Source organism: Phaseolus vulgaris, chromosome 2 (genome assembly GCF_000499845.2).
Source record: "Phaseolus vulgaris cultivar G19833 chromosome 2, P. vulgaris v2.0, whole genome shotgun sequence".
In the NCBI taxonomy this organism is placed as follows: domain Eukaryota; kingdom Viridiplantae; phylum Streptophyta; class Magnoliopsida; order Fabales; family Fabaceae; genus Phaseolus; species Phaseolus vulgaris.
In genome coordinates this window covers 29,817,660-29,844,638 of record NC_023758.2, presented here as the reverse complement: position 1 = coordinate 29,844,638, position 26,979 = coordinate 29,817,660, and the positions used below count along the sequence as shown (strand labels likewise).

At 34.9% G+C, this 26,979-nt stretch overlaps 1 protein-coding gene across 2 annotated transcripts in view; it reads right to left on the bottom strand.

The window, feature by feature from the left end:
- LOC137811327 (kinesin-like protein KIN-14B) overlaps positions 1–26,124 on the bottom strand; it is a 32,553-nt gene extending 6,429 nt beyond the window's left edge. The window contains exons 1-15 of one of the 2 annotated variants that reach the window (XM_068613020.1): positions 26,000–26,124; positions 25,665–25,888; positions 22,708–22,831; positions 14,900–14,986; positions 14,507–14,677; positions 14,264–14,370; positions 13,933–14,064; positions 13,661–13,839; positions 12,718–12,879; positions 12,428–12,519; positions 10,734–10,885; positions 10,118–10,291; positions 9,253–9,399; positions 7,476–7,664; positions 6,937–7,008 (exon numbers count right to left, since the gene is read on the bottom strand). In XM_068613020.1, coding sequence (XP_068469121.1) covers positions 6,937–7,008; positions 7,476–7,664; positions 9,253–9,399; positions 10,118–10,291; positions 10,734–10,885; positions 12,428–12,519; positions 12,718–12,879; positions 13,661–13,839; positions 13,933–14,064; positions 14,264–14,370; positions 14,507–14,677; positions 14,900–14,986; positions 22,708–22,831; positions 25,665–25,847 — 1,971 coding nt within the window. In that variant the 5' untranslated portion in view covers positions 25,848–25,888; positions 26,000–26,124. Of the gene's footprint in view, positions 1–6,936; positions 7,009–7,475; positions 7,665–9,252; positions 9,400–10,117; positions 10,292–10,733; positions 10,886–12,427; positions 12,520–12,717; positions 12,880–13,660; positions 13,840–13,932; positions 14,065–14,263; positions 14,371–14,506; positions 14,678–14,899; positions 14,987–22,707; positions 22,845–25,664; positions 25,889–25,999 lie in introns of both variants that reach the window. The other variant, XM_068613021.1, reaches the window with a different exon arrangement.
- Positions 26,125–26,979: the final 855 nt, after the last annotated feature.

Here is a 26,979-nt window from a genome sequence, read left to right as displayed (position 1 = left end):
ACCGCATCTATATTTTAGCAAATGGTGCTGATAGCCTGATTAAAGAAAAGAAAGCATGAGAAACAATATTTAAGAATTCATATAGTTAGAGCCACACAGACAGAAACCAGTTTAGTTTAGTTAGAAGTACAAAATTCTTTGCAATAGAAGTTATATTTGTGCGAGAGGAAAAAAAAACATTTCCAACTACTTTGTTGCACAGTTCTTTATCATGTAAATAATCCTTAAAAGAATGCAAAATGATTGCTATTTAGGAATCACAGACGCATATAGATGTCAAATTTATCTTCGTTTTAGTATGATGATCATTATCATGATATGACACTTGAATTAGTAAAAATTAGTATCCTATATAAAGTTTACTCAGCATAAGTGTAGAGGATTCAACATTTGGAGCAAATGGAGACCACCCATACATAGATATTTAGACTTGTTAGATTAGGTCTTAAATAGTTTGTGTGGGAAAATTGCTATGAGCTATGCCTATCACTATACCTAGGACTCTAGTTCTGTCTTTTGATTATACTCTTCCTTCTACACATTGTATTAGAAAACTATAAATAAATATAGTCTCTTTTGAGTTGGTATTAGAGCAGATCAATCCCACTCTACTGGTTGTAGTCTTGTTCGGAGAAGTCTCCACCATCGTCCACCATCCACCGCCAACTTCTACACAGTTTTCTATGATAATCCCCAGACTTGGAGCATATGTCAAAGTGACACACAACCTTGTTTGTTCTGAAAGCTGAATCAACCCCCACACACGCATGCTCCTTGTTCACTGCTGCTAAGCACGCAACGTTCACAATCCACCTTCCTTTCACCGAAGTGACGTTGCACCTTCTCCACAACACTTGTCGGAACTCCACCTCCCTGTTCCGACCTTTGGTTCTCCATTACCAGCTTGGTTGAAAGTCCCATCCATGGAAATCTTGACAAACCCTTTGGGCTCCAACTTTTCAAAGCAGGAATGTTCAATAACCTGTGGAATCTTCTGTCATGGTTTCTACATGTGGAAGAGGAGGACACAATACTAGAGGAGGATGTGATCATAGGGGACATCCTCAATGCATATACTATAAGAGAATGGGTCACATCTAAGAGAATTATTTCTCTTTGCAAGGCTTTCCTGACAAGACAATCAATATCTCTAAAGCTAAAGCTGCTGAACCCAAATTCTCTAGTGAAGAATACCAAGAATATTTGAGATTGAACTCTAATAACTTGGCACAATAATCTACAAATCCTAACTTGTCAACAACTTGCATCTCACAATCTAGGGAAAGTCAAAGTCAATGAATAATTGACTTAGGCTTAGGCACTTCTTATCACATTTCTGGTAACACCTCTTTGTTCTCATCTCTTTTTTTTTCCAAAAATCCTCCTTTCATAACCTTAACCAGTGGTTTTAAAGTTACCTTGAAAAGGGTTAGTAAGTTTCCCTTTATCCTTCCTTGAATCTAAAATTTGTTCTTTTTCTTCCTACTTGTCCTTTCTTACCTTTTTAAGTCAATCAACCTTTGATGTCAATTCTTTTGTTACATAGAAACATGGTACGGAGACTGATTGGAGAAGGACATAAATCTAGAGGCTTATATACTAGTTTGGAACTAGTTCATTTGTCTCTTGTTTTGGATCCCCATCTCCTAAATGTTTACATGAACGCTTGGGTAATCTTTACTTGTCAAAATTAAAGAAAATGGTCCCTAAACTTAGTAGACTTCAAACATTAGAATACGAGTCATGTTAGATCTTTTCCTAAGCAATCTAAATCAAGACGTAATTCTGCTATCATCCATTCTAATATTTGGAGCCAAGTCATGTCTCATCTTTTGGTTTTAGATATGTTGTCTCATCAATTAACAGATATTTTTACTAAACCGTTACGAGGGCCTAGGATTGATTACATTTGTAACAAGCAGGGTACATATGATTATATGCACCAGCTTGAGGGGGAGTGTTAGATATAATTAGATATTATTTGATATTATGAGATATTATAGATATTGTTAGATATTTCATATTTATGTAATGGACTTAGCCCATATGTTTCTTTTCCTATATAAACATAACTCTATGTGTTCAATATACACAAGGGATTTACCCTATTCTTTCTTTTCCTTTAATAGTACTATTAACCTTTTTCCTTCTTTTTCTATTGGTAATGTTCTTTATGTCCCTGGGTCTCCATTTAACTTATTATCCATTAGTCGTCTCACTCGTTCCCTTGATTGTGTTATTTCTTTTACCAAAGATTCTGTTTCTTTACAGGACCGGAGTTCGGGACGCATGATTGGCACCGGATGTGAGTCTCATGGACTTTATCAACTACAGATCTTTGCACATGTTGGTGCTATTATGGATTCTCCATCTCCCATTCATGCTCGGTTGGGTCATCCTAGTCTTGTCAAGATGTAGCAGCTTGTTCCAAGTTTGTCTGATGTGTCTAGTTTATCGTGTAAGTCGTGTCAGTTAGGGAAACACATTCATAGTTCTTTTCCTAGTAGTGTCTCACAACGTGCTTCATCTCCTTTTGCCTTAGTTCACTGTGACATTTGAGGACCAAGTCGTATTAAGTCTAATTTATGATTTCAGTATTTTGTTACTTTTATTGATGATTATTCCATATGTACTTGGGTGTTTTTAATGAAAAACTGTTCTGAGTTGTTTTCAATATTTCAAATATTTTACAATGAAATTAAAAATCAATTTGGAATTTCCATTCGCATTTTGCACAGTGATAATGGACATGAGTATCTTTCTCATTTTTTTAAAAATTTTATGGCTTCTCATGGTATTCTTCATCAAACTTCATGTGCTTATATACCTCAACAAAATGGGGTAGCTAAGCGCAAGAATAGACATCTTGTTGAAACAACTCGTACTATTTTAATCCATTGTGATTTTCCTCGGCGTTTTCAAGGTGATGTTATTCTTAGTGCATGTTATCTCATTAATCGCATGCCATCTTCAGTTTTAGATAACAAAATTCCTCATTCTATTTTTTTCCACATGACCCTCTCCACTCTTTACCTCCCAAAGTTTTTGAGTCCACATGCTTTGTTCATAATTTTAGTCCTGGTCTTGATAAATTATCTCTTAAGTCACACAAATGTGTCTTTTTTGGGTTCACTAGATCACAAAAAGGATATAGATGTTTCTCACCTTCTCTAAACCGTTATTTTATTTCAGCGGATGTCACCTTTAGTGAATCTTCCCTTTACTTTAAGTCTTGTCCTTCTCCTTCTATTTCTTCATCTAATCAAGTTAATATTCCTCTTGTTGTACCTAGTGCACCTAAAGATTCACCACCGCCACCAACTCTTCAGGTGTATAGTCGTCGTCAACCGTCTCATCGTCCATCAGATGACTTTCTTCTAGTGCCAAGACCTCATCCCCCTCCGGCTCCAACAGTTGAACCTGATCTTCCTATTGCTATCCGTAAAGGTATACGTTCTACTCGTAATCCCTCTCCACATTATACTATCTCAACTCTTTTACTCTTGCCTTTCATCTATTTCGTCTGTATTCATTCCAAAATATGTAGGTGATTCCTTAGCTCATCCTGATTGGCGTCAGGCCATGCTTGATGAAATGAATGCGCTTCAGAATAATGGAACTTGGGAACTTGTTCCTTTACCATCTAGGAAATCAGTTGTTGGTTGCAGGTGGATTTTTGCTATCAAAGTTGGTCCTGATGGTACTATTGATCGTCTCAAAGCTCATCTTGTGGCTAAGGGTTATACCCAAATTTTTGGTTTAGACTATGGTGATACTTTTTCTCCAGTGGCAAAGATGGCTTTTGTTCGCTTATTCATAGCCATGGTTGCTCTTCAACAATGGCCTCTTTATCAACTGGATTTCAAAAATGTCTTTCTTAATGAGGATTTGCAGGAAGAAATTTATATGAAGCAACCTCCCGGTTTTGTTACTCATGGGGGGTCTTCTGAATTGGTATGTCGTCTTCGCAAATCCTTATATGGCCTCAAGTAGTCTCCTAGGGCTTGGTTTGAAAAATTTAGCAATGTTGTTCAACAGTTTGGTATGACTCGCAGTGAAGCAGATCATTCAGATTTTTATCGTCACTCGAGTGGTGGGTGTATCTATCTTGTAGTATATGTTGATGACATTGTTCTTACAGGCAGTGATCACCATGGCATCTTACAAGTAAAACAACACCTTTGTCAAAACTTCCAGACCAAAGATCTTGGCAAACTCAGATATTTCTTGGGGATTGAGGTAGCACAATCCAATACTGGTATTGTTATCTCTCAAAGAAAATATGCATTGGATATTTTGGAAGAAATTGGGTTGATGAATTCGAAATCTGTTGATACTCCCATGGATCCCAATGTCAAGCTTCTACCCAATCAGGGGAGCCTCTTTTAGATCCTGAGAAGTACAGGAGATTAGTTGGAAAATTGAACTATCTCATTGTTACTCGTCCTGATATTTCCTTTGCAGTCAGTGTGGTGAGTCAATTTCTTAATTCTCCATGTGAAGATCATTGGAATGCAGTCATTCGTATACTAAAGTACATTAAAGGCTCTCCTAGAAAAGGTTTGTTATATGGTCATAATTGTTGATCAAGAGTGATCAAGGGCTTTGAAAAATACAAATCCAAAGTGTTTGATGCAAGGTTGGAGTTGCTGCTGTGTTTGGGGTGGGATCTGGGTAGTTTAAAAGTGCAATCCACTCTTTGTTGAATCTAAAGCTAAAGTGTTTTAAAACCTTTATGAATTTAAGTGTTTTTCAAACTAAGTGAAAAACAATCTGTTGTTTTGTCGAAACAACCGATTGTTTTACTCTTAGGTGTTTTTGAAAAGGTTGAACACTGTTTTGGTTGGTTGACTTGCTGTCAAACCAAAACAATCGGTTGTTTCATGGTTTCAACCGATTGTTTCTTTGAAAATCCTAACAGAATTCTGTTTTGGTGGTTGAATGTGCTTTAAATGATTTTCAACTGAATACGCTCCTTCATTAAATGTTTTGACCAATCTTTGAAAAGTATAAAAGGTTTGTTTATGTTTTAAAACAAACAAGTGATACAGATTTGATTTTTTCAGTTGTGAGAAAGATTGCTTTTAAGTTTTGAACATTCACATCAAGCTTTGGGTTTTCTCAAGAAAGAGTGGAATAGGATTGCATTTGTATTGATTTCAAGTTGTTCTGTAAACAAGTGTAATTCTTTCTGAATCTTCTGTATTTTTTGGTGTTGTTGGCAAGGAGTGTTGTGTGCTCTTGAGGTGGTCAAGATCAATACTCTTGGTGTGTGTTGTGCCAAAGTGAGTGTGTTTCTTGAAGTGTTCAAGGTCACTACTTTGGTGGTTTGTGTGTAATCTGTTTTGATTGCTTAGTGGATTACCCAGTGGCTTCTGGGGACTAGTGAACTAGTATAAACTGTTGGTGTATCTCTTTCTTCCCTTCAACTTTTTTAAATTCAGTTATTATTGCTTTACTAGTATAAACAACCTATTGTTTTTCTGGTGCTTTGCTGTTTTGTGCTTAAATTCTTGACTAACTGAAATTCTGATATGGATTCACACAAAGGATTTTGTTAAAGCTGAAAAAGTTTTCAAAAACCCCTCTTAAACAATTCACCCCCTCTCGTTTAAGGCCATATATTCCAACAATAATAATCATACTAAAGTTGTTTGTTATTCAGATGTTGATTGGGCACGATCTCCATCTGATAGAAGATCAACTTCCAGTTATTGTGTCTCCATTGGTGATAACTTGATCTCTTGGAAGAGCAAGAAACAAAGTGTTGTGGCGAGATCTAGTGCAGAAGAAGAATAGAGAGCTATGGCCTCGGCTACTTGTGAGCTTATTTGGCTTAAATAGTTACTTAAAAAATTGCAATTTGGATAGGTCACTCAAATAACACTTATATGTGATAATCAGGTTGCTCTTCATATTAGCTCAAATCCAGTTTTTCATGAAAGGACCAAACATATTGAGATTGATTGTCATTTCATTCGAGAAAAGATTATATCGGGAGATATCAATACTGAGTTTGTTAATTCAAATAATCAATTAGCAGATATTTTTACAAAATCCTTACGAGGGCCTCGGATTGATTATATTTGTAACAAGCTAGGTACATTTAATCTATATGCACCAGCTTGAGGGGGAGTGTTAGATATTATTAGATATTATAGATATTACTAGATATCTCTATTTATGTATGGGCTTAGCCCATATGTTTCTTTTCCTATATAAACATAATTCTATGTGTTCAATATACACAAGGGATTTACCCTATTCTTTCTTTTCCTCTTAATAATTGTAAAATAGTTTGTGTTGGAAAATTGCTATGAGCTATACCTATATTTTAACCTAGGACTCCAGTTCTATGTTTTGTTTTTTACTTTTCCCTCTACTCATTGTATCACTATTAATATAAATATGAGAATATAAGAGAGGTGATTCAAGCTCTCCAAGATATACTATCTCTTTTTAAGTAATCTAATATTTTACATTAACATTTATATACATTTCGAAAGGCATAAAATATTTAATGTAAAGTAGTTGAATGAAGTACCTATTAATTTTAAAATTCTAAGAAATTTTATAATCTTCGTCTACCACAGTTCAATGATTGATTGATAAAACTCTATTATTGTTACAAATCTCTATAGATATTAGAATATCTTAAAGGATCTCTTTTGATTTATTCTTCTTTTCCTCATTTAATTAGGAACTTTATAATTATAGGAATGTCTTATCAGAATATGATTTATGGGCATATCATATCATGTATTTATTTGTCATCGGTCTATATAAAATGGACTTTGTTGTGTAGTCTTCACAGTTTTCGGCATCTCTCCAATCTTTTTTTTTTCTCTCTGTCAACATTTATAAATAGTTACTCGATGGAGTCAGTTAAGACTAATTCTTGATGTATGTAAATGGACAAAAAAAAAAATTGCCTACCTTTGGTGATCCAGCCAGAGATGCTTTCTCCGTCAACTTATCAAATAATTTCTCATTTTCTACATGCAACCTCTGCAAAACATTGAATTGAGTTTCTCACTAGAACAAATGAGACTAATATAAGAAAGTAAGAATTCAAAACAGCTTAAGAATTCAACAAAGTTAATATTCGGAACTTATGGCATGGTGCCATTTTGATACACGGGGTCATATTCAGAGGGATTACTTCTTCAAACTTTTACATTCTAGAAAGTTCACACCACGAGAAAACTACATTAAGATTCTTGGTTGCAGTTTTAGCATTTCCCCTTTTTCACCACATATATTAAGATGGCTGACAAGGATTTCAACATAAGAAATCCCGGAAAAGAGAGTAGCTGCCAGTTGACCAATGAGCCATTTGTTTGCTAAATCTATCCTCAATTAAAATTATTACCAAAAGAATTAAAAAGAAAATTGGAGAAAGAAGTGAACATCAATAACCATGACCCAGTGGGAAACAGAAATTGGAAGAATACTAAAATCAGAGTATATTAGACCTCAATCAGAGCATCACGTTTCTTGAGTTCCTCTTCCAGTTTACTGATTACTGCAGATGAATCCATGACATCCCCTGTTGTCCTGGAATTAGATAGAGCTCCAGAAACAGTTTCTGGTACAACATTTAGCCTAGTGTTGCTGGATCTAAGGGCTTCATTGAGTTGTATTTCAAGGCTTCCAATTTTGGTCTGTATAAGAGAATAAAAAGAGATACAAACATTATCAGGCAAGCAAGAACAAAGTTGGTCACATGCATCTAAGATCACAGTTGCCATATATATAACAAAGCTTAGGTGGCATGCCATGACCGGCAATGCCATGCCACAGACTACAGCAGATGATAGGTGGATGGCACAGTTATAGTTGTAGTACTAACACCATAAATATAACAAACTTAGCATTAGCAAGTAGCAACCACAGTATGTGCTAAGTGGAAATGTAATCTGAATATTAAAGCCATAAATAAGACCAAGCTCACGAACTCTGTATCAGCACTATCTGAGTAGATTAGAAAGAAAGACACTAGAAGACTGTAGATTTCCCATCAGTTACTGGTGATCCTCTGTTCTGGTAGGTATAATTCAAACCCACTAGTTCTTGCCTCATCTTCCAACTTAACAATTAGTTTGCATCCCCTGCTTTTTAGAGTTCACACACTAAACAGATACTTAGACAAAGATGTTTATCTTAGAAGATTACTAGTGAAATGGGAAAGGGAGACAAGGAAAATGAGTGTCTCAAAATTGTACTAGGTGAGGGATTTTGTAATTGTCATTGTTAAGCCAATCATGAGCCTTACCTAACACTTGCAATTTCGAAAGTTGGTTCACGACATGATGTTTGGAATCCAGAAACAAAATAGGAATGATGTGTTATTATGTGTGCTGCAAAGGTGCTTGGTATTCTAATCCATATGCTTTCTTTAGACTATGTGAGAAGAAACTCCAATGGCTTATATCTACGAGGATGTGAAAAGGGCTAAGGAAGCAACTGCCCACGTCTCTTAGAACTAAGATGAAAATAACACTTCTTTCAGAGAACTGTTTTTGCCAATTATTTTTTGTTTTTCTCTTTCTGTTGAAGGATTCCTATCAATTCTTCTATTCAAATTCTTGAGAAGAGACGAACCACAAAGGCATATGATGAATTCCGTGTTTTGACCCTGCGGAGCAACTCAATTTATAGAATATTCAGTCATAAATACAAAATAATCAGTTACCCTATATTAGGCTAATAACATAAATATAGAATCAATCTAATTGATCCTAATACGATCAGTTACTATATCTATAGGATTCTAAAATATCCATAATATTGACTAAGATAAATAAGTTAATGTGGCTTTGCTGAATTGCATACAAACTACAAAGGATGATCCTGCTATGTAACATTGCACACAACATTATTTTGAAATAACTTAAATTGCCATCAGGAAAAAACAGGTGATATAAAAGTCAGTGAGCAAATGACAAAGGAAACATTTCTAAAGTTGCTCGAGTTTTTCACCCAGTGGAATGGATATTTTATTGTATGGAAGAGTGTTTCAAACATAATTAATGCCAAAAACTTTACCAGAGAATAATTGAGATACCGCTACTTCCTAGGATGCATTGAACCTAGCCATACCAAGTATATTGGATATTTGAAAAAAAATATATTAAAGAAACTCTTATCTCCTAAATATTCTTATCTCCAACAGAATTATTAAAGAAAATGAACTCGATAAAACACTCATAGTACTTGTTGAACATTTTATGAAAACTAAAAAATATTAACCTGCAAACTTTGAATGGTTGAATCGCGCTGTTGTATCTGCAAACTTTGCTCTTGTTCTAACTGTAACATATGAGCAACTTGATTTCTAAGCTGAGAATTTTCTTCTTTCTCTGCCTTATAAGTATCGGTCAGCAAAATATGCTCTGCCTGCAGAAAAATAAAGCAATGATGTTGCTCACTGACAAGTCTCCTGTTTAAAGCTAACAAACAAGTATTGCAGCATAGTGTGAATGTTCAGAAGAGTGGACGTCAAGCATATCCTGTACACGAAATATCTTGTACAAATGTTCACATATCTCTAAACAAAGGCACATGAAACATTAACTCTTTTAAACGATAGACAATAGAGATCAACTCTATAAAACAAGAGACAGAATAGGGAAAAAAAAGTGAAAGAACATCACCCAATTGAGATGATAAGTAGTCAAATAGTATCTATATTTAAAATGTAAAAGAACATCACTTGACACAAAACCTTCACTCTTCACAATTTAGGAACACAGGGACAATACCAAGAAAATGTATCAAATTTGATATCCACTTATGAGAGGACGATAACATTGCTGAGTTTGATTTCTATCAGATCCATATCAGTTGACTTAACATTTACCTCAAATCCAAGCCAAAAATTGACATCAGAAAATGCTAGAAGAGACATTATAAATGTTTGATTGAATTTTAACCACTTAAGAAAATTACTTAAAGGCTGCACTTCCTCATTCTACTCACTGCATGTATATAGATCAAAGAACTACCTAATGGATTAATTAACATTATTAAAGCATGTCGTGCAGATACACAGAATCCTCAAACCACTAAGTAACATATCACCATATACCATAGTAAAATTCATAAACAGTCAAACCTTTAAATCTGCCTGCAATGCAGAAGAAACTTTCCATGCCTTCTGTACTTCTTTGAAGAGTAGAACACACTGATCATTTGCATCTTTCAATGTTTGCTTAAGTCTCAACCCATCTTCTTTGACATCTTGGATTTCTTTTTCCTTCTCATATAATTCTTTGCGTGCATCATTTGCCTATAAAACCATCACAACTTAATCTGGAAATATATAGTATGTAATCTTGAAGTCTGTTGAAATTACCACAATTTTTTTGAGAAAGTGATAGAAAACTCAGTAAAATTGAACTTACTATGAAATGGAAATGTTCTATAAGAAAAGATATAGCCAAGTCCAAGCAATATCTCAGTTACATCACACAAGAATCAATCTTTTCTTTACATGCACAAGTAATGTTGTATTAAACTAGCAAACACTGTCTAAAATTTGAATTGAGTAAACGGAGGAGTTCAATGCTAAATTCAACATTATATTCATATAATATTCATTTTACACAATAAGCATGCGTTATGATTTTTTAACTGCTTTCCACAAAATCCACAGTTGTAAATGAAAAGCAAATCAAAAGTAAAAGACTGTCTTTTTTCCAAAGGAGGAATGGGATTATGGAAGAACATACAACATCTCTCCACTTCTTAATTGTATCTCGATTTCCAAGGCTTAAGACAGAATTTCGAGCTCTGGCAGAGAAATTGAGAGACAGTAATGTCTCAGATAAATTCGAAGAATATGGACACACATTTACAATCATCAGAGTTTTTGAACTTCCACCTAAAACATGAAAGAAAAATTATAATGAAAACGTTATCATATGTCTAAGACCAAGCTAAATAATTGAATTCCTAGTTATGAAGAAATAATAATAATAATAATAATACATAAATAACTACATTGAATGTCAACTTTCAGGACAAAGAAAAAAGCGCAAGAATGAGCTCAGAGGTAAATTCTTTCAATTTTATATAAAGAAATGTAGGTAAATATTCAGTCTCACCTAATAGTGGTATTTGTGTTTCTATATCCCACACAGAATAAGATATCATCCTTTTATAAATAAAAATTCAAAGGTTAGATCCAAAATTTGTTCCATGTAGTTTCCTTTTCATGACCAAAGTTTTTTCTTCTCAGATCAATGCTTAGGCTTAAACTTAAAAGTATTTTCAAGACAACCACATTATTTTAACACCATTGTTAGTTGGTTAATTGAGTTTTTCTTTATTAAATAGATTTTCTTTACCACCAAGCATGTAAATCAACTGGCATGGGGATGTTCTAGCTAAAGTTTTAATTTGAGATTTTAACCATTCATGACTGAAACCTTCCATAGATTAGAAATTCAATTTAGAAGCATGGTAGCGCCTAAGTTAGGCACAATAAAAAGTGTCATATACAGATTCCCAAATTTAGGTCCCATAACATTAGTCTTATACGTATCCTAGAAATACTTTTACTAACATTGACTAAATGTCAGAGGCATCTGGTGATACCAAATGGAGGAAGAATTGCAACTGCAATAATATTACATTCCTAAGAATCACAGTTAAGGATCCCACCCACTGTTCTTCTCAACAGAACTATGGAAGTGACTACAGATTTTCTTATTATGAGGGAAATTCCATGCCAATTATCAACTTATAGTCTCCTTTATAATATTGTAGGAGGGTATGTTGAGACTAAGCACTCCACCTGGCATCCCATGTTGCATCTCTAGATGTGTGGCTTAAGCACTCCATAATACCCAAGTTCCTATCATAACACCACTCCTGAGAGCAGACATACCAGCATCTACACTCTACACCACTTCACTCTGCCTCTTTGGTCAAACCTTCCAATCCAAGGCAGTCCTTTCTAAGACACTGGCAACCAAACTGATAAGCACCCAAACACTTGGAGAACCCTAGCTTAAAAGCTAGTTGTCAGGGGTGAGAACCAAGTCCAAGTCACTTAATTATTTCGCCAAGTATTTCATACTCCCTGATGTAGGACTTAGGCCCCAAATAATACCCAAGTCCCTGTCAGATCTTCTCCAACATTTAACAAAATCTTTAGTGGAGAAGGTTTGGATTAGTAGTAACAACAATCCAATTAGAGAACGAGGAGTTACAGCAAAAACTATGCAGAGTATCTAATTATTGAATGGAAAATATAATAGCACACAGTCACAACATATAAAAACTTCTTAGCATTTTAAGAGGCGCATGCAATTTCTGTTGTCATTTTTAATCAAGAATCAAATTGTGTCTAACAACTTAAAACCATATAGATATTACCATAAGCTTATTAAAATAAAAGAAAAGAAAAAAAAAATAATACCAAGAGAATCTGCAAATAGTTTCGTTAGCACTGAGTTTTCATAAGGAATAACATCCTTTTTTGATGTCAAAGAAGATAACACATCTCCCAACCTGTAAAAACATTTTAAAATGCAACAAACAGTAAGACACAGAAAATTCTAGCAGGTGATATACTGAGAGAATTGACATTTGACATTAACATACATGGTTGGCCAAAGAACACCTGCTGACTACTAAGCTAATAAATACAAAGTTCATAGGGAAGAAAAATTTGAAGAGTTTAAAAAACATAATGAAAAAAAGGCATACGCTGAAAGTGACTTCATAACATGAAGCATATCTGTGACACGCTCACCACTATCATCTTCTGATATCAAACCTTCACTTCCAGCCAAATCAACCAGAGACAGCTTGCTATCTGAGTTTTCACCGGTGATTAAATTGTTATAAAATATGTGTATTGTAACAATCCTGACAATACAAGGCATAAAATGAAACTGGTCTGAATTAGTGTACGCTGCACAGAATGTACAACACATCAACTTACACAAAACAGATGAGCACCAATATCAAAATAATAACCAGAATAATCTATCAGAGAGAACAGTTATAATGGCAGTGATAAATTCATAGCAACTTTAAGACATAGTTAAACTAATAAATATTGTTGCTTTCTAAGCCCATATTTCTAAATTTTACAGCCTTCGATATTTTTTTCTTCCTAATATTACTTAAATTGGTCAAAAGTACAATCTGTAAAAAGAAAAATTGAAGTCACATAAATGTTTAGCATATTACATTAATCCCTCTATTTCTATTTTTAAGACCCAAGTTGGAAGTGGTGCGTTTTATAAGATTCAATTCATAATGTATCTTCCATTAATTATTTTTGGACTAAAATATCCCTAATTAAAAAAGAGAGATTATACTGACAAACAATTAGACAAGAGAGAAAAGTATTGATGAAAGGTAGTTCTGGAGCAAAAATATAAATTTAAGACATTTATTTTCATCAGCTAACTTGACCACTTTCCTTAATCCTGGTGAATTATTAGGTAATGAGGTCTTGTGAATAGGAACGGTGAGAGTATATTGTATCATATAACAAAAGCAGATCTGTGTGTTAGCATCACCAACTCCATTGGAGAAATTATGCTATCTATCAGTAGAAATCAATCATATGAAACATTAAATAGAAAATACAAAGCCATTTTACAATATAGTCATGCATAATATAGGCCAGAGACCATACAAATGAGAAACATTAATCTTCAATGGATTATTTCCTCGACTCTGTAGTGCAGCTTTCAAAACCCTGGAAAATTCCAGAGGGTTATCAACTTTTTCCTGCATTAGCTCTATGAGATATTCAGGTGAACCAAAACACAGTTTAGGCAAGCTTTTCCCTGACTCCAAGATCAGATCCCTTATCTGTAAGCACATAAAAAGAGACAATGAAAACCTTTATAATCCCAAGTCAAACTAAACCAGAAAGGGTCACAAAGTAAGTTAAAAGAAAGAGACCTTTTCATTATAGAGCTCGCACACAGTAACGCGGAATGTATATTGAGAAGTAGCAGTTGTGTCCAAGTTGGACAAGTCAAACAACTCCTCAAAACAACGAGCATACAAACCCCTATCATAGCTTGATCCTTCCTGAGAACAATGAATGAACATTGCAGATGCAAATTATCAGGCAATATTAACTTCATGCATAAATAATTAAGTACACCCAAAGAATAGGTATTTCAATTTTATATCAACACTGAATTCTAGACCCTGATTCAAAAATATATTTCTTTATGAAAGAGTAGGATAACAATCAGCACACACAGCGAAAGACAGAAAGAACAACCATAGTGTGTGTCTTTCCAGAATGTGTTTGTCCATATGCAAATAAGGAAATATTATATCCATCCAAAGCTGATTGCACCAATGGTTGAACATCACTGAACAACTCAGCTGCAAACATAAAATTAGAGGCAAAATAAGCACGAAGCAAACCAGACCATGAACACGATTTTGAATTTTAACCCCTCCCTCCCAGTCCCTACCCCTGCAACCAAAAAAGCAGTAATATAAAATGGAACCAGTTTACCCTGTCCAACATGAGGTCCATAAACTCTGTCAAATTCAAATTCTTTCTTTGAGTTAGACAAGGATTCATCTCCAGTATTTACACGTATGGTATAATCATCCGGAAATTCAACAACTGAGGAACCTTCATCTTCAAATAATGGCCTAGCTCGGCAGAATACCCTTATGTTACCTGCAAATATAGAACCATAACTAACAGCTATATAGGCCTTTCCCGTTCAGCTAAATATTTTAGTATGCTTAAAAATAGAGAGGTGCCATGTAGTTAACAACATAAATTCCAGTTGATGTATATTACATATAACATAATATAAAAACAGCATTGTTGAGGGACAAAACACAAAGTCAATACAAAGAAGCTAACAATAGTAAAGAAACTACATATAGCAATCACCTTTAGATGTCAATAAGTTATTGAACAATTTCTTCTTCTCATATAACACAGAAGATATTCTTGCCTCAGTTTCAAGGGAAGCTTGATCTGACATTCACAGATGCAACACAAAATTCGAAAATAGAAAACCATCAGCATAATGGCATACAAATTTCACATAACTTCAAGAAATTAATGCAACTAGATATACATCCACTACATTTATTGTTGTTGCACAGAACATCATATTAACAAAGAAGTAAAAGTCTCATGTCATGCCTACATGAAAGTAAACACGTCTGAGATAAAACTGCTAACATGTTTGGTATGATTTGAACTTGCTAGGAATTAGATTTAAGAGAATCTCTAATGCACCAATTCATCATTTATGCCACCTATCATTATCGGATTTGAACATGTTAGGAGTTAGATATATCTTTTTTTATTTTGAATATCAAATTACATATACTTTAATATATATATATAGACACACACAGATATTGGGGTGGGGGGATTTAGTAATACAGTCATATCCATTTTTTAGTTGGAATGCTTTAACAGCCCTACACCAAAAGTTTAGGACAATAATACAATCATCCCTTTTATTTTAAATAATTTATTTAAGGATTTTACAGTAATTTAAAATTTATTTGTAAAATAATCCAAAAAAAGTTGACCTAGTATCCAACCATCGCCCCAAACTTCCTCCCCTTTCCACCAGCGGAGACTTTTTAATATACTATGTGATGACACTACAGTCAGCAAAGTAATAGAAGCTGATGAAGAAGAGGTAGCTGGCATTCAGCTTGGAAACCCACTTGTTGGGGGCAGATGAAGTTGGCGAAGGAGAGATGAGGTAGATAGATGTTGTAGTCAAAGGCTTCAATGGTTTTTTAAAGGCAAAAAAACAAGGTCATGGCACAATGTGCATGGTGAATCCAGTTTGAGTTTGATGCTTGGCCAGGAATGGGTTCTACAATGAATCTGCCTTCCAAGTTTCATAAGATAGATTTGGTGTTGGGTGACACAGAGCACGAATTCAGTGATTTGCCCTACTTCTCTTTCTTTCATACCATTGTTCATTTAGTTTTCATTTACAATGATTGAACCTGATGTAGGTCAAAGACAGAATGATTCAATTTCAAATTCTTAGAAGGTGATTTAGCCATATATCAACCCTACAAAACCAGGGTATAAAGTGAGGATTAACCTCACTTATATTATGTATTTAGCACTATCTCTAGACAATGTAGAACTTGGGTGTTTCCCAATAAATCTGTCACATCCAACACTATTGACTTGGTGCATGTATACTATGGTGAGTGATCCTTATAATGAATATAGGATAGACTCTCGTACCATCTTAAAAGTGGTTTAGGATTAACTTTATCCTGTAAAGTCAACTTGTAAAGTGAGGATTACCCCTAATTATATTATGTATTTTGGTACTATCTCTAATCGATATGGGACTTGGATTTTTTCCAATATAAATTATCTAAAGGAGAGGTTTTAAAGAACTGCAATTCATGATTCAGATTGAGAAAGTGAAAGTGATCTACTTATGAATTATTTAGGCCATGTTTAGACAAGCTTCTCCAGAAGCACTTCTAAGAGAAAAATAAGAAGAAAAAATGAAATGAACTTCTTAATTAGTTAAATTAGTTTAGCAATAAACTAATTTCTAAAAGCTCTCTCATAGTTTTTCTAAATTCTTATTTTTAACTTGAGCATGAGCTAATTTTAGGTTATGGAAAAGATCATTTCATTATTTTCTTCAATTTTCTCTTCTAGAAGTGTTTATATAAAAGTTTGTCCAAACATGCCCTTAATTAACTTGTATCCACAAAGAAAGTTGTGCAGTTAAAGCACAAGGAGATTAAAATAATTGAGGATAATGTTCTTCAGAGACAGTGATTGAATGTTTTGTGAGAAATGAAAATGGCGTAGAAACCAAAGAGAGAAATATTTCTTTCAATGGTTAAACATTAAATTACTATAACAAATCCATTATGAATAAATCATATCAAGTTTAGAAGGAATAATATTTTCTTCTATATAAATTATGAGGTCATTAGACCTATATATACATGAGAGCTTGCTAGTTATTTTAGGAAATATGGACAACTAATTCTAGAGAAACAAATCCCTATGATTGTGGGATTGTTTCTAAATACATAATCCTAATATTAATAGTAAGATACAACTGTGATACAAAATAAAAATATAATAAGGATAAAATATAAAACTTCCTAAACAGTTTTGACACTCCCCCTCAAGCTGGTGAATAGATGTTCTCCATTCCCAGCTTGGATATAATTCTTTCAAAGTTACTGCAGTTCAGTCCTTTGGTGAGTATGTCTGCAAGTTGACTCTGAGTGGACACATATGGGGTGCAAATCAAGCCACTGTCTAACTTTTCCTTGATAAAATGTCTGTCCACCTCGATATGTTTAGTTCTATCATGCTGTACTGGGTTGTGGGCTATGCTAATTGCAGATTTATTGTCACAATATAACCTCATAGGTTCATCCCATCTTATCTTCAAGTCTTCCAATATAATCTTCAGCCATAGAAGTTCACATATTCCTTGGGCCATTGCTCGAAATTCTGCTTCAGCACTTGATCTAGCTACTACACTTTGTTTTTTACTCTTCCAAGTCACTAGATTTCCACCAAGGAAGGTGCAGTATCCAGTAGTTGATCTCCTATCCACAACTGACTCTGCATAATCTGCATCCGTGTATGCTTCAAGACGAACACTTTTGTTTCGTTTGAACAAAATCCCTCTTCCTAGAGTCCCTTTTAAATACTGCACAATTCTAAGGGCAGCTTGCAAATGTGCCTCCTTTGGTTGGTGCATAAATTGACTGACTAGACTCACAGCAAAAGCAATGTCAGGCCTAGTGTGAGATAAGTAAATAAGCCTGCCCACGAGTCTTTGGTACATTTCCTTGTCCACGGCATTATCCTCCTCCGCACTTCCCAACTTTATATTTGGATCAACTGGAGTACTTGCTGGTTTGCAGGCTGTCTTTCCTGTTTCTCTAAGCAAGTCAGTAATATATTTTTGTTGAGATATGAAGATTCCTTTCTTGGAATGGGCCACTTCAATTCCCAAAAAATATTTAAGTCTCCCTAATGTCTTAATTTCAAATTTCGTGGCAAGACATTGACTTAACGTTTGCTGCTCCTCTTTGTCATCTCCAGTTATTATAATATCATCTACATACACCAATAATATTGTTACTCCTCCTGAAACTGAATGTTTAATAAATAAAGTGTGATCTCCTTGGCTCTGTTTGTAGCCCAAACTTGTCAAAACTTTGGTGAATCTTCCAAACCATGCTCTTGGGGATTGTTTCAGCCCATATAGAGCCTTTTTTAGCTTACAAACGGTTCCAGCAGCAACCTGTCCATCATAGCCAGGGGGCAACTCCATGTATATTTCTTCTTCAAGGTCTCCATGTAGGAATGCATTCTTCACATCGAACTGCTGCATATCCCAATCATGATTTGCTGCTAATGACAATATTACTCTGACCGTGTTCATCTTAGCAACCGGAGCAAATGTCTCCAAGTAATCCACTCCATAGGTTTGAGTGAATCCTTTGGCTACTAACCTTGCCTTGTAACGCTCAATAGTCCCATCAGCCCGATACTTTACAGCGTATACCCACTTACACCCTACTGGTTTTTTTCCAGTTGGTAAGGTGACAAGCTCCCAGGTCCTGTTCTTGTTTAGTGCCTCCATTTCCACATCCATGGCTTGTTTCCATTTCCTGTCAGATAATGCTTCAGATACGGTGTGGGTGTAGAGTTTAAGTTTGTGAGAAAGGTTTTATGGGTAGGAGAGAATTTTTCAAAGGATAGGAAATTTGATAAAGGGTAAAGTGGCTGTTGGGTGCAGGTTCTGGTTCCCTTTCTAAGGGCAATAGGAAGATCCAGGTTTTGATCCTCCTGTGCTTCTGAATTTTCCAAAATAAACTCATTAGAATTATTGGAATTTCTAGGATTAGAAACTGTTACCTCATGTAAAGATGGTAGGTTGGATTCTTGGACATGGATAGATTCTGGAATGACCTTTCCTCTTCTTGAATATACCAGATTTTTTCCGAATTTCCCACCACCATTAGGTGCAGATTCAGCTGCTGATTCAGGTGCCTGTTCAGGAGCTGATTCAGGTCTTGCTGCTGGTTCAGGTGCTTGTTTTGTTCTTGTCTCAGTTTCAGGGACAGCAATGCTATTTGTCCCAATTTCAGGTCCAAATGCCATATTTGGAAGCATGAGAGGCTCATCTTCCTCTCTTACATTCTCCCCTTGAAGATGAGGCTGGAAGTAGCTCTCTTGTTCGTTGAATGTGACATCCCTTGACACAAAGAATCTCTTTGACGGGGGGTGAAAACACTTGTATCCTTTTTGTGTGGTTGAGTACCCTAAGAATACACATTTGACAGCCCTAGGGTCCAACTTTCCCCTTTCATTACTATGAACATGCACAAAGGATACACACCCAAATATTCTAGGTTGGAGTTTATTTGTAGGGTTTAGGTGTGGGTAGAAGGAGGATAGGACTTCCATGGGGCTTTTTGATGCTAAGATTTTAGAGGGTAACCTATTGATTAGGTAGGTGGCCGTAAGAAGGGCTTCCCCCCAAAATTTCTTAGGGACATGATTTTGAAAAAGTAGAGCTCTAGTTTGGTCTAATAAGTGCCCATTTTTTCTTTCTGCAATCCCATTCTGTTGGGGTGTGTTAACACATGAAGACTCATGAATTATCCCTTCCTTTTGGCAAAAAGAGTTTAGCACCAAGTTAAAGTAGTCCTTGGCATTATCAGACCTAATTCTCTTGATATTAACTCCAAATTGATTTTTAATCATAGACACAAACTGAACAAAAATGGAGCTAACCTCAGATTTATGTTTCAATAGGAAAACCCAAGTCACCCGTGTACAATCATCTATGAAGGTTAAAAACCACTTAGCACCTGAGATATTAGGAATATTAGCAGGACCCCAGACATCAGTATGGATAAGAAAAAAAGGGAAAGGACTCATTTTATTACTAATGGGAAAAGGTACACGCTTGTGTTTCGCAAGCTCACACACCTCACAATGGAGACTCTCCACATTTAAATTCTGAAACAAGGAAGGGAAGAGCACTTTTACAACTTGAAATGAAGGGTGTCCTAGCCGACAATGATATAGTTGAGCTTTCTCTTTACTGGTCATGGTGGATTCAGATATGAGAGAGTGACTATTGATACCAAGATTAGGATCCTCCATGTAGTATAGGCCATTCCATTCTCTAGCATGTCCAATCGTCCTCCCTGAGTTTTTGTCCTGAAATACACAATAGTTGTTATGAAAAACAACGTTACAAGAGAGATCTTTTGTGAGTTTCTGTACAGAAATCAGATTGGTGGACAATTTAGGGACATGAAGGACATGTTTTAATGTTATAGATGGACTTATTTGGACTTCTCCTTGACCTGCGGCAGTTATACATGTTCCATCTGCTGTGGAAATTTTCTTGTTGCTAGGACATGGGATATATGTGGAGAAGTATTTAGGTAGAGGGGTCATATGGTCAGTAGCACCTGAATCTAGTATCCAGAAATGAGTAAAGGGTGTATCTGAAGCAGTAAGTCCAAAAGAAAATGGAAACTTACCAGAATATGTTAAGGAGCACATACCTGAGGGCTTCTCCAATTTACTAAGGAAGGACCTTACCCTTTCTATCTCTTCATGATTCAGCTGGACAGATTCTTCTCCTTGTCCATTAACAATGTGTGCTTGTCTTTGTCCTTCCCTTTTTGGAGGGCCTCCTTTCTGGCCCCATTATCTGCTTGGGGGTTTTCCATGTAATTTCCAGCACTTTTCCCTTGTGTGGCGCGGCTTGTTGCAGTAGCTACACCAGACTTCCTCCTGTTTTTTCTCTATATTGGAAAACCCGCTTTTCTTCTGGTTAGTTAGCATGGTTGTTCCTCCTTCAGCTTTCATTGCTGAGCTTTCAGTAGTTGGGGTCTCCAACATCAGTCCTCTCCTACTTTCTTCACTTCGAATAATGGCTACCACTTCATTAAGCCCTGGGACCTTCTCTTTTCCCAAGATTTGGATTCGAACCTGATCATATTCAGGATTCAGGCCTACCAAGAAATCATAGACTCTATCTTGTTCAATATACTCCTTAAGGATTGCTGAGTCTTCTGAACATTTTGCTTTTATAACTCGGTAGTGATCCAATTCCATCCATAGGGACTTGAGTTGATTGGCATATTCTGTAACAGATTTGTTTCCCTGCTTGGCAGCCACGGTTTTCACTTTTACATCATATATTTGAGCAGCATCCTTGGCCTTAGAATAGGTTTGTTCTACTGCCTCCCAAATTTCCTTTGCTGATTTAAGGAACATGCAGGTATCACTGATTTCTGGGACCATTGAATTCCACAGCCAAGCCATGATCATGGAGTCTTCTTCATCCCATGATTTGAACTTGGCATCCTGTTCATCAGGGGCCATATCAGTCAGGTGACTGACCTTTCCTTTTCCTTTCAAGATGGTTCTAATGAGTTGAGACCATTTGAGATAATTTTTTCCATTTAATCTATAAGCAGAATGAACATTCTGCAATTCTCCAGCAGTTTGGGATCTGTCCCCAATAGGATTCACGATCTCAGTGATCTCAGCCATCACAGTGATGAACAGTAGCGGCGGTGAACAGTAACCGTGATGAACAGTGCGTGGTGAACAGTAACCGCGGTGAACAGTAGCCGCGGTGAAGGCTACACAGCAATGAAGGCTGCGATTAGGCCAAGGTTGTGCAGCAATGAAGGCTGCAGCAAGGCTCAATGTTGTGCAGCAATGACGGCTGCAACTTAGGGTTTTCAGGCACGGTCAGAGACTCCTAAAGATCAGGAGCTCTGATACCATATCAAGTTTAGAAGGAATAATATTTTCTTCTATATAAATTATGAGGTCATTAGACCTATATATACATGAGAGCTTGCTAGTTATTTTAGGAAATATGGACAACTAATTCTAGAGAAACAAATCCCTATGATTGTGGGATTGTTTCTAAATACATAATCCTAATATTAATAGTAAGATACAACTGTGATACAAAATAAAAATATAATAAGGATAAAATATAAAACTTCCTAAACAGTTTTGACAAATCAAAATAAAAGAGATTATTGAATATTTTGTCCTAAATTTTTATCTATGCTGTGAATGCACTCCAACTAAAAAAAAAGGCATCAGTTCAGTATACTAGCAAATCCCATATATATTAAATTATATATAATATGTAGTAATGTAATATATATATATATATACATGGAAAAAAAATACATGGATATAATAAATATAAAATGTAGATTCATTTTTATAATTATAATATATGAAATATCATATAACAATAAATGTGTACATACATATGTGTGTACGTGAGACAAAATTTGCATTTTACATATTATTTTGTATATCTATAATAACTTTGACATATAAGTTTAGAATAAATTATGTGCATTTTTTCCAAGGAAAGCTCACATAACATTTGTGTATGCAGGCTTTTGCTATTGATATCATACTAATGTCATCAGCAGAGATATAACAAATAATACTGCGTAGCTGACATTTCTGGTTGACATTCTTATACATTCATAACAGTATAGCTTAATTGAATGAAATCTGCTAGAGCAAGCACTTATTTAAGTTGTTTATCTGAGTATATAAATGGCCAATCAACCAAATGAATTAATAATAAAAAAGACAAATATCAAAACTAGCTGAATATCTAAAGAACCACAAATGGGCCAAATTACTGTTACCTAACTTGTGGGCTTTCTCTGCAAGAACACCAAGATACCGTGTCACTTGGTCAAGTTTTGCATTTGAATATTCTTGAAGTTCACTTGCTTCTTGTCTCAACTGCAGGTAGTCATTTCTAGCAAGCTGTGCAAAATACCTGATGTAATTGTCAACATGTGTCTAAAACAAAAGTTTCCATGATCCACAAAGATCAAGTGGGAGAGCAGACCGCATAAAAACATATACTCCAACCAACAAAACTAGCTAGCAATTATAAGAACATAAAATTGGTTTAAATAGAATAAAAGATACTCCAGAAAAGAAAAACCACTTTTTAATCATCCTTTTCTTTGGTACAGGACAACTTGGAGTTCTGGACCTAATACCCACCAGGCTACCACAACTGGCTCAAACGCTCCATCAACCCAGACATACTCAGGTATTTGCAAAACATTAAATAATTTCCCCTCTCCAACCAAGGTTTATTACAATTATGGATTATGTTGTGTAAGAGTCATCTTCACTTATATTTGTTTGACACGGCATGCTTTCTCTTAAATTTTATGCATGACATTAGTAATCCAGAAGAGAACAACTTATACTCTGTTTTACATAAAGATCTTTGTTCTCTGTTTGCACATCAAATAGTCAAACCTTCAGAATTTGCAGTGAAAACAATCTTAAATTTTATCTTCCAAAGTTCTTATTTTTTGGTCTAACAGACTCTCAAAACATGCATACAGTCTAAATTCATAGTATTGAAACTGAAAGACCACACACATTTTTTCCTTCTTCATTGCAGAACTACCAAGCAGTAAAATCATGACAAGTTGCAATATTTCAGTTAAGTAAAGTTCACTCAAGAATCTTTGAGAAATTATGCCCACACTGGCGTTTGCATGTAGGAGGAATGCCAAAACTTTAATCAATCAAACTGATCATGGTGACCATAGAACTAAGAATTGGCATACCTGTATCCTAAATTGTGGGGACAAATGCCCCCACTAAGTCTAGTTTCTTTTTATCAGTAGTTTGCTTCATTACCCCCTTCCCAGGGTATTTTGAACAACATCCTCTCTATTGTGTATTAAGAACTTCGCTCACTATGCAATCTGAACTGCTCCAATTACCACTTATTAGTTAGCAAAGTGTATGACTAAAAGTTAGAAAAGTAATTCATAGACTCTGATGACATGGTATTGCTAGCCAATGAGACAAGTAATAACTCACTTTTCTACAATTATTAAGGAAAAAAAGAGCAGTCTAACCGTTTGGTTTTGTCTTGTGTGCATAGTAACAAATAAACAAATTCTGCAAAATTCATATAAATAGTATTTATAGCATTGTTCTTCGGAAAAGCATATTTACAATATAATCATTTTCAAACAATTTTCTAGGAAAGCTTGTTAAAAAAGAGCAATTATTAAAATAATCCCAACCAAACATGGAATGGTACGAAACGAACCATTAAAAAATAATTTAAACTCAAACATAGAAAAAGGTTTCCATAAATGCAGAGGAATTTTTTAGCAATACTAGAAGTAGAAAAAGTTATAGACATATACTTGAGGATAGATAACACTTTTTTTACTCAGAAAATAATCTAACTTGCTTTTATGTAATGAATTGCTGTTGGTTTAGCACAAATTTTAAGGAGAAAAGAGTTTGATTTTACATCTTTGCTTAAAAAATCCACAAACTAGCTTGCAATTATTTTTATTGACATAATATTTTTACATTATCTATCATTTACATTAATATTAGACAAATAATATTTTCGACATAATAAATGCTCGGTATTTTATAATGTCCAGTTCTGCATTAGAAGATAGTTTAATCCCTCACTCTAAGAGATTCAATGCATATTTTGAAGACATAAAAACGTATAGAAGCCAGGCGTCCACCTTAATTCAAACCATGCATTAAACCTATCGGGAAAAAAATAAATTGGCATTTTCCAATTTGGAATCATAATTCAATCTGACTGAACCTATTTGAAAGAATTTACCAGCATCGACTGTGCTCTAAAGACTCTGATACACCTGTTTCAGTAAGGACAGCGAATCCCTTCTTTCCACACATTTTCCTTTGTAATCTGTATACGCTAACTTAATTAATGTTGATTGAACCTGGAATCTTAATAATGCTGACTGAATCTGCTTGACGTAGTTTTCAGACAACCGCTGCGATAAATTACCGCCTAAGAGTATGTTCTAGACACTCTGATTCCCCAGTTTGGATAAGGACAGTGAATCCCTTCTTAACTCACATTCCCTCTGTATACTCTATCTTGTTGCCCAACACAACACTAACAGCTTTCAACTGGAAGAGGAAACAATTAAGGCAACAATCAAAAGCGTACATTTGGCTATCTTCTTCCAAATGCATTACACACAATGAGACACGTTTAAGAAATGAAACCTTATTAAGCCGGTACCTCGTATTTCTTTCGTCAACAAACCATAGCGTAAGGCAAACAATTTCCTCCACAGCAAGTTAAATACTCTTTCGATTACAAAACTACTTCACAGTCAAATCCTCGCCACTAACAGCACTAAAATTCTCCAAAAAAAAATCCCGAAATTCAAAATGCATATAAAACCGATGTGACAAGGGAGAACTACTAAGGCGCTCAATAAGCAACAGAGAAACCAGAGAATAGAAGAGAGAAAAGAGAAGAAGAATCTAGGTGTGGACAGCACACGAAGATTACAGAAAATGGGGAGCCCGTCCGCACATGCATTAAGGTGAGAAAAGAGTAGAGTATTGATACAATGTTACAATGTGTTTATTTCTTGTCCTGAATAACAACAATCAATTCCTATCTATAGGAATTCTCAGCTAAGGACCAACCCACAAATTTTAAGCAGAAACCACTGGAACTCTCGCCGAAAAATTTTGACATCTTAATTTCACTTCCAGTTACCGAATTTGAAAGCATAAGAATGCGATACACGTGGAAATGAAAACGCATTACCTTAACCTGGTCTCTTAATTCCTCAACTTTGGAAGCCACGGAGTGCGAAGGAACTAAGTAGGTGGAGTTTCTACTCGCAGACGGTTTCTGATCGTTTTGCTCCGGCGACGGAGACGTCGTCGTCGACTTCCACGGCTCGAAGCCGGTGATGTTCCAGCTCCAGCGGTTACTCTGCTCCGCCATTGCCGTTGCCGCGAAACCCTCTCAGATTTCCACTCCCTCTCCTTCGAAATCGACAGAAAAATGTCACGGCGTAATTATAATTAAAATCATATAATTAAGTACTGTTATTGTTCTAAAAAGTGAAAAAAAAAATACGAAAAGAAAACACTGACTGAATGGAAATAGCTTTTTGGTTTGCATCACCATCATTACAGTACGGTACCGGCTATGCCTGTAATAATAACAGAGTGAGGAAGCGGGGGTTTGTTTGGTTTTTAGAGCATGCAGACGACGTCGTTTTAGAAAATGGGAACGCTGTTGTTGGACTTTTCGGCCCACCAAATATTCTCCTAATTTCTCCTTGGTTCGTGGATTGGACTTGATTGAGTTCCAACGCCAAAGTTTTCATCTAATTTGCTAATATTATTTTTTTATAACGTTATTTTCAATAAACAAATTATATTTCAATTTTATGTTAATTGCATTGTATGTTTCTAATACAGTCCTTTTTTAATCCTTGAATATGTATTTTAAAAAAAATTATGATGGAATTTCCAAATTTCAGGACGAACAATATTTTTAAATGTGATTATAGATTTTAACAATATTATCTCAATGAAATTAATATTAAAAAATTATGATATAGAAGATAAAAAGTTAATTTTTGAGAAAAAAATTATTGGAGATAGTTATTAATGTTATGTTGATATGTGATCTTCTTTTAAAATTTACATTTTAAAACGTAAACTATTTTCTCTATTTAAAAATAATTGTGTAACATCTCTGCACTAAAATTTTTAAAAAAAATGTGCTTCTCTTATGGTAATACTTTCAAATTAATATTACAAAAGTACCTATTTTATAAGTTTCTTAAAATTGTATTAATCTAGTGTAATAAAACATGGACACGCATATTTTTGTTAGTTTTTGGAAAAAAAAAAAGTGGAAGTATCTAGCACTCATCTAAAAAACATGGTTGGTGTGATTTTACATCGAAATGTTAATTTGTTGATTTTTATTAAAATACAAAATAAAAGTGTAAATTAAATAAGTTTTTGAAAATCTCATGGTAAGAAGATAAATTTAAAAGTGCTTATTAAAAAATATTAAAGGATGTGATGATATATATGTTTATACTGAGATCCTCAATTCT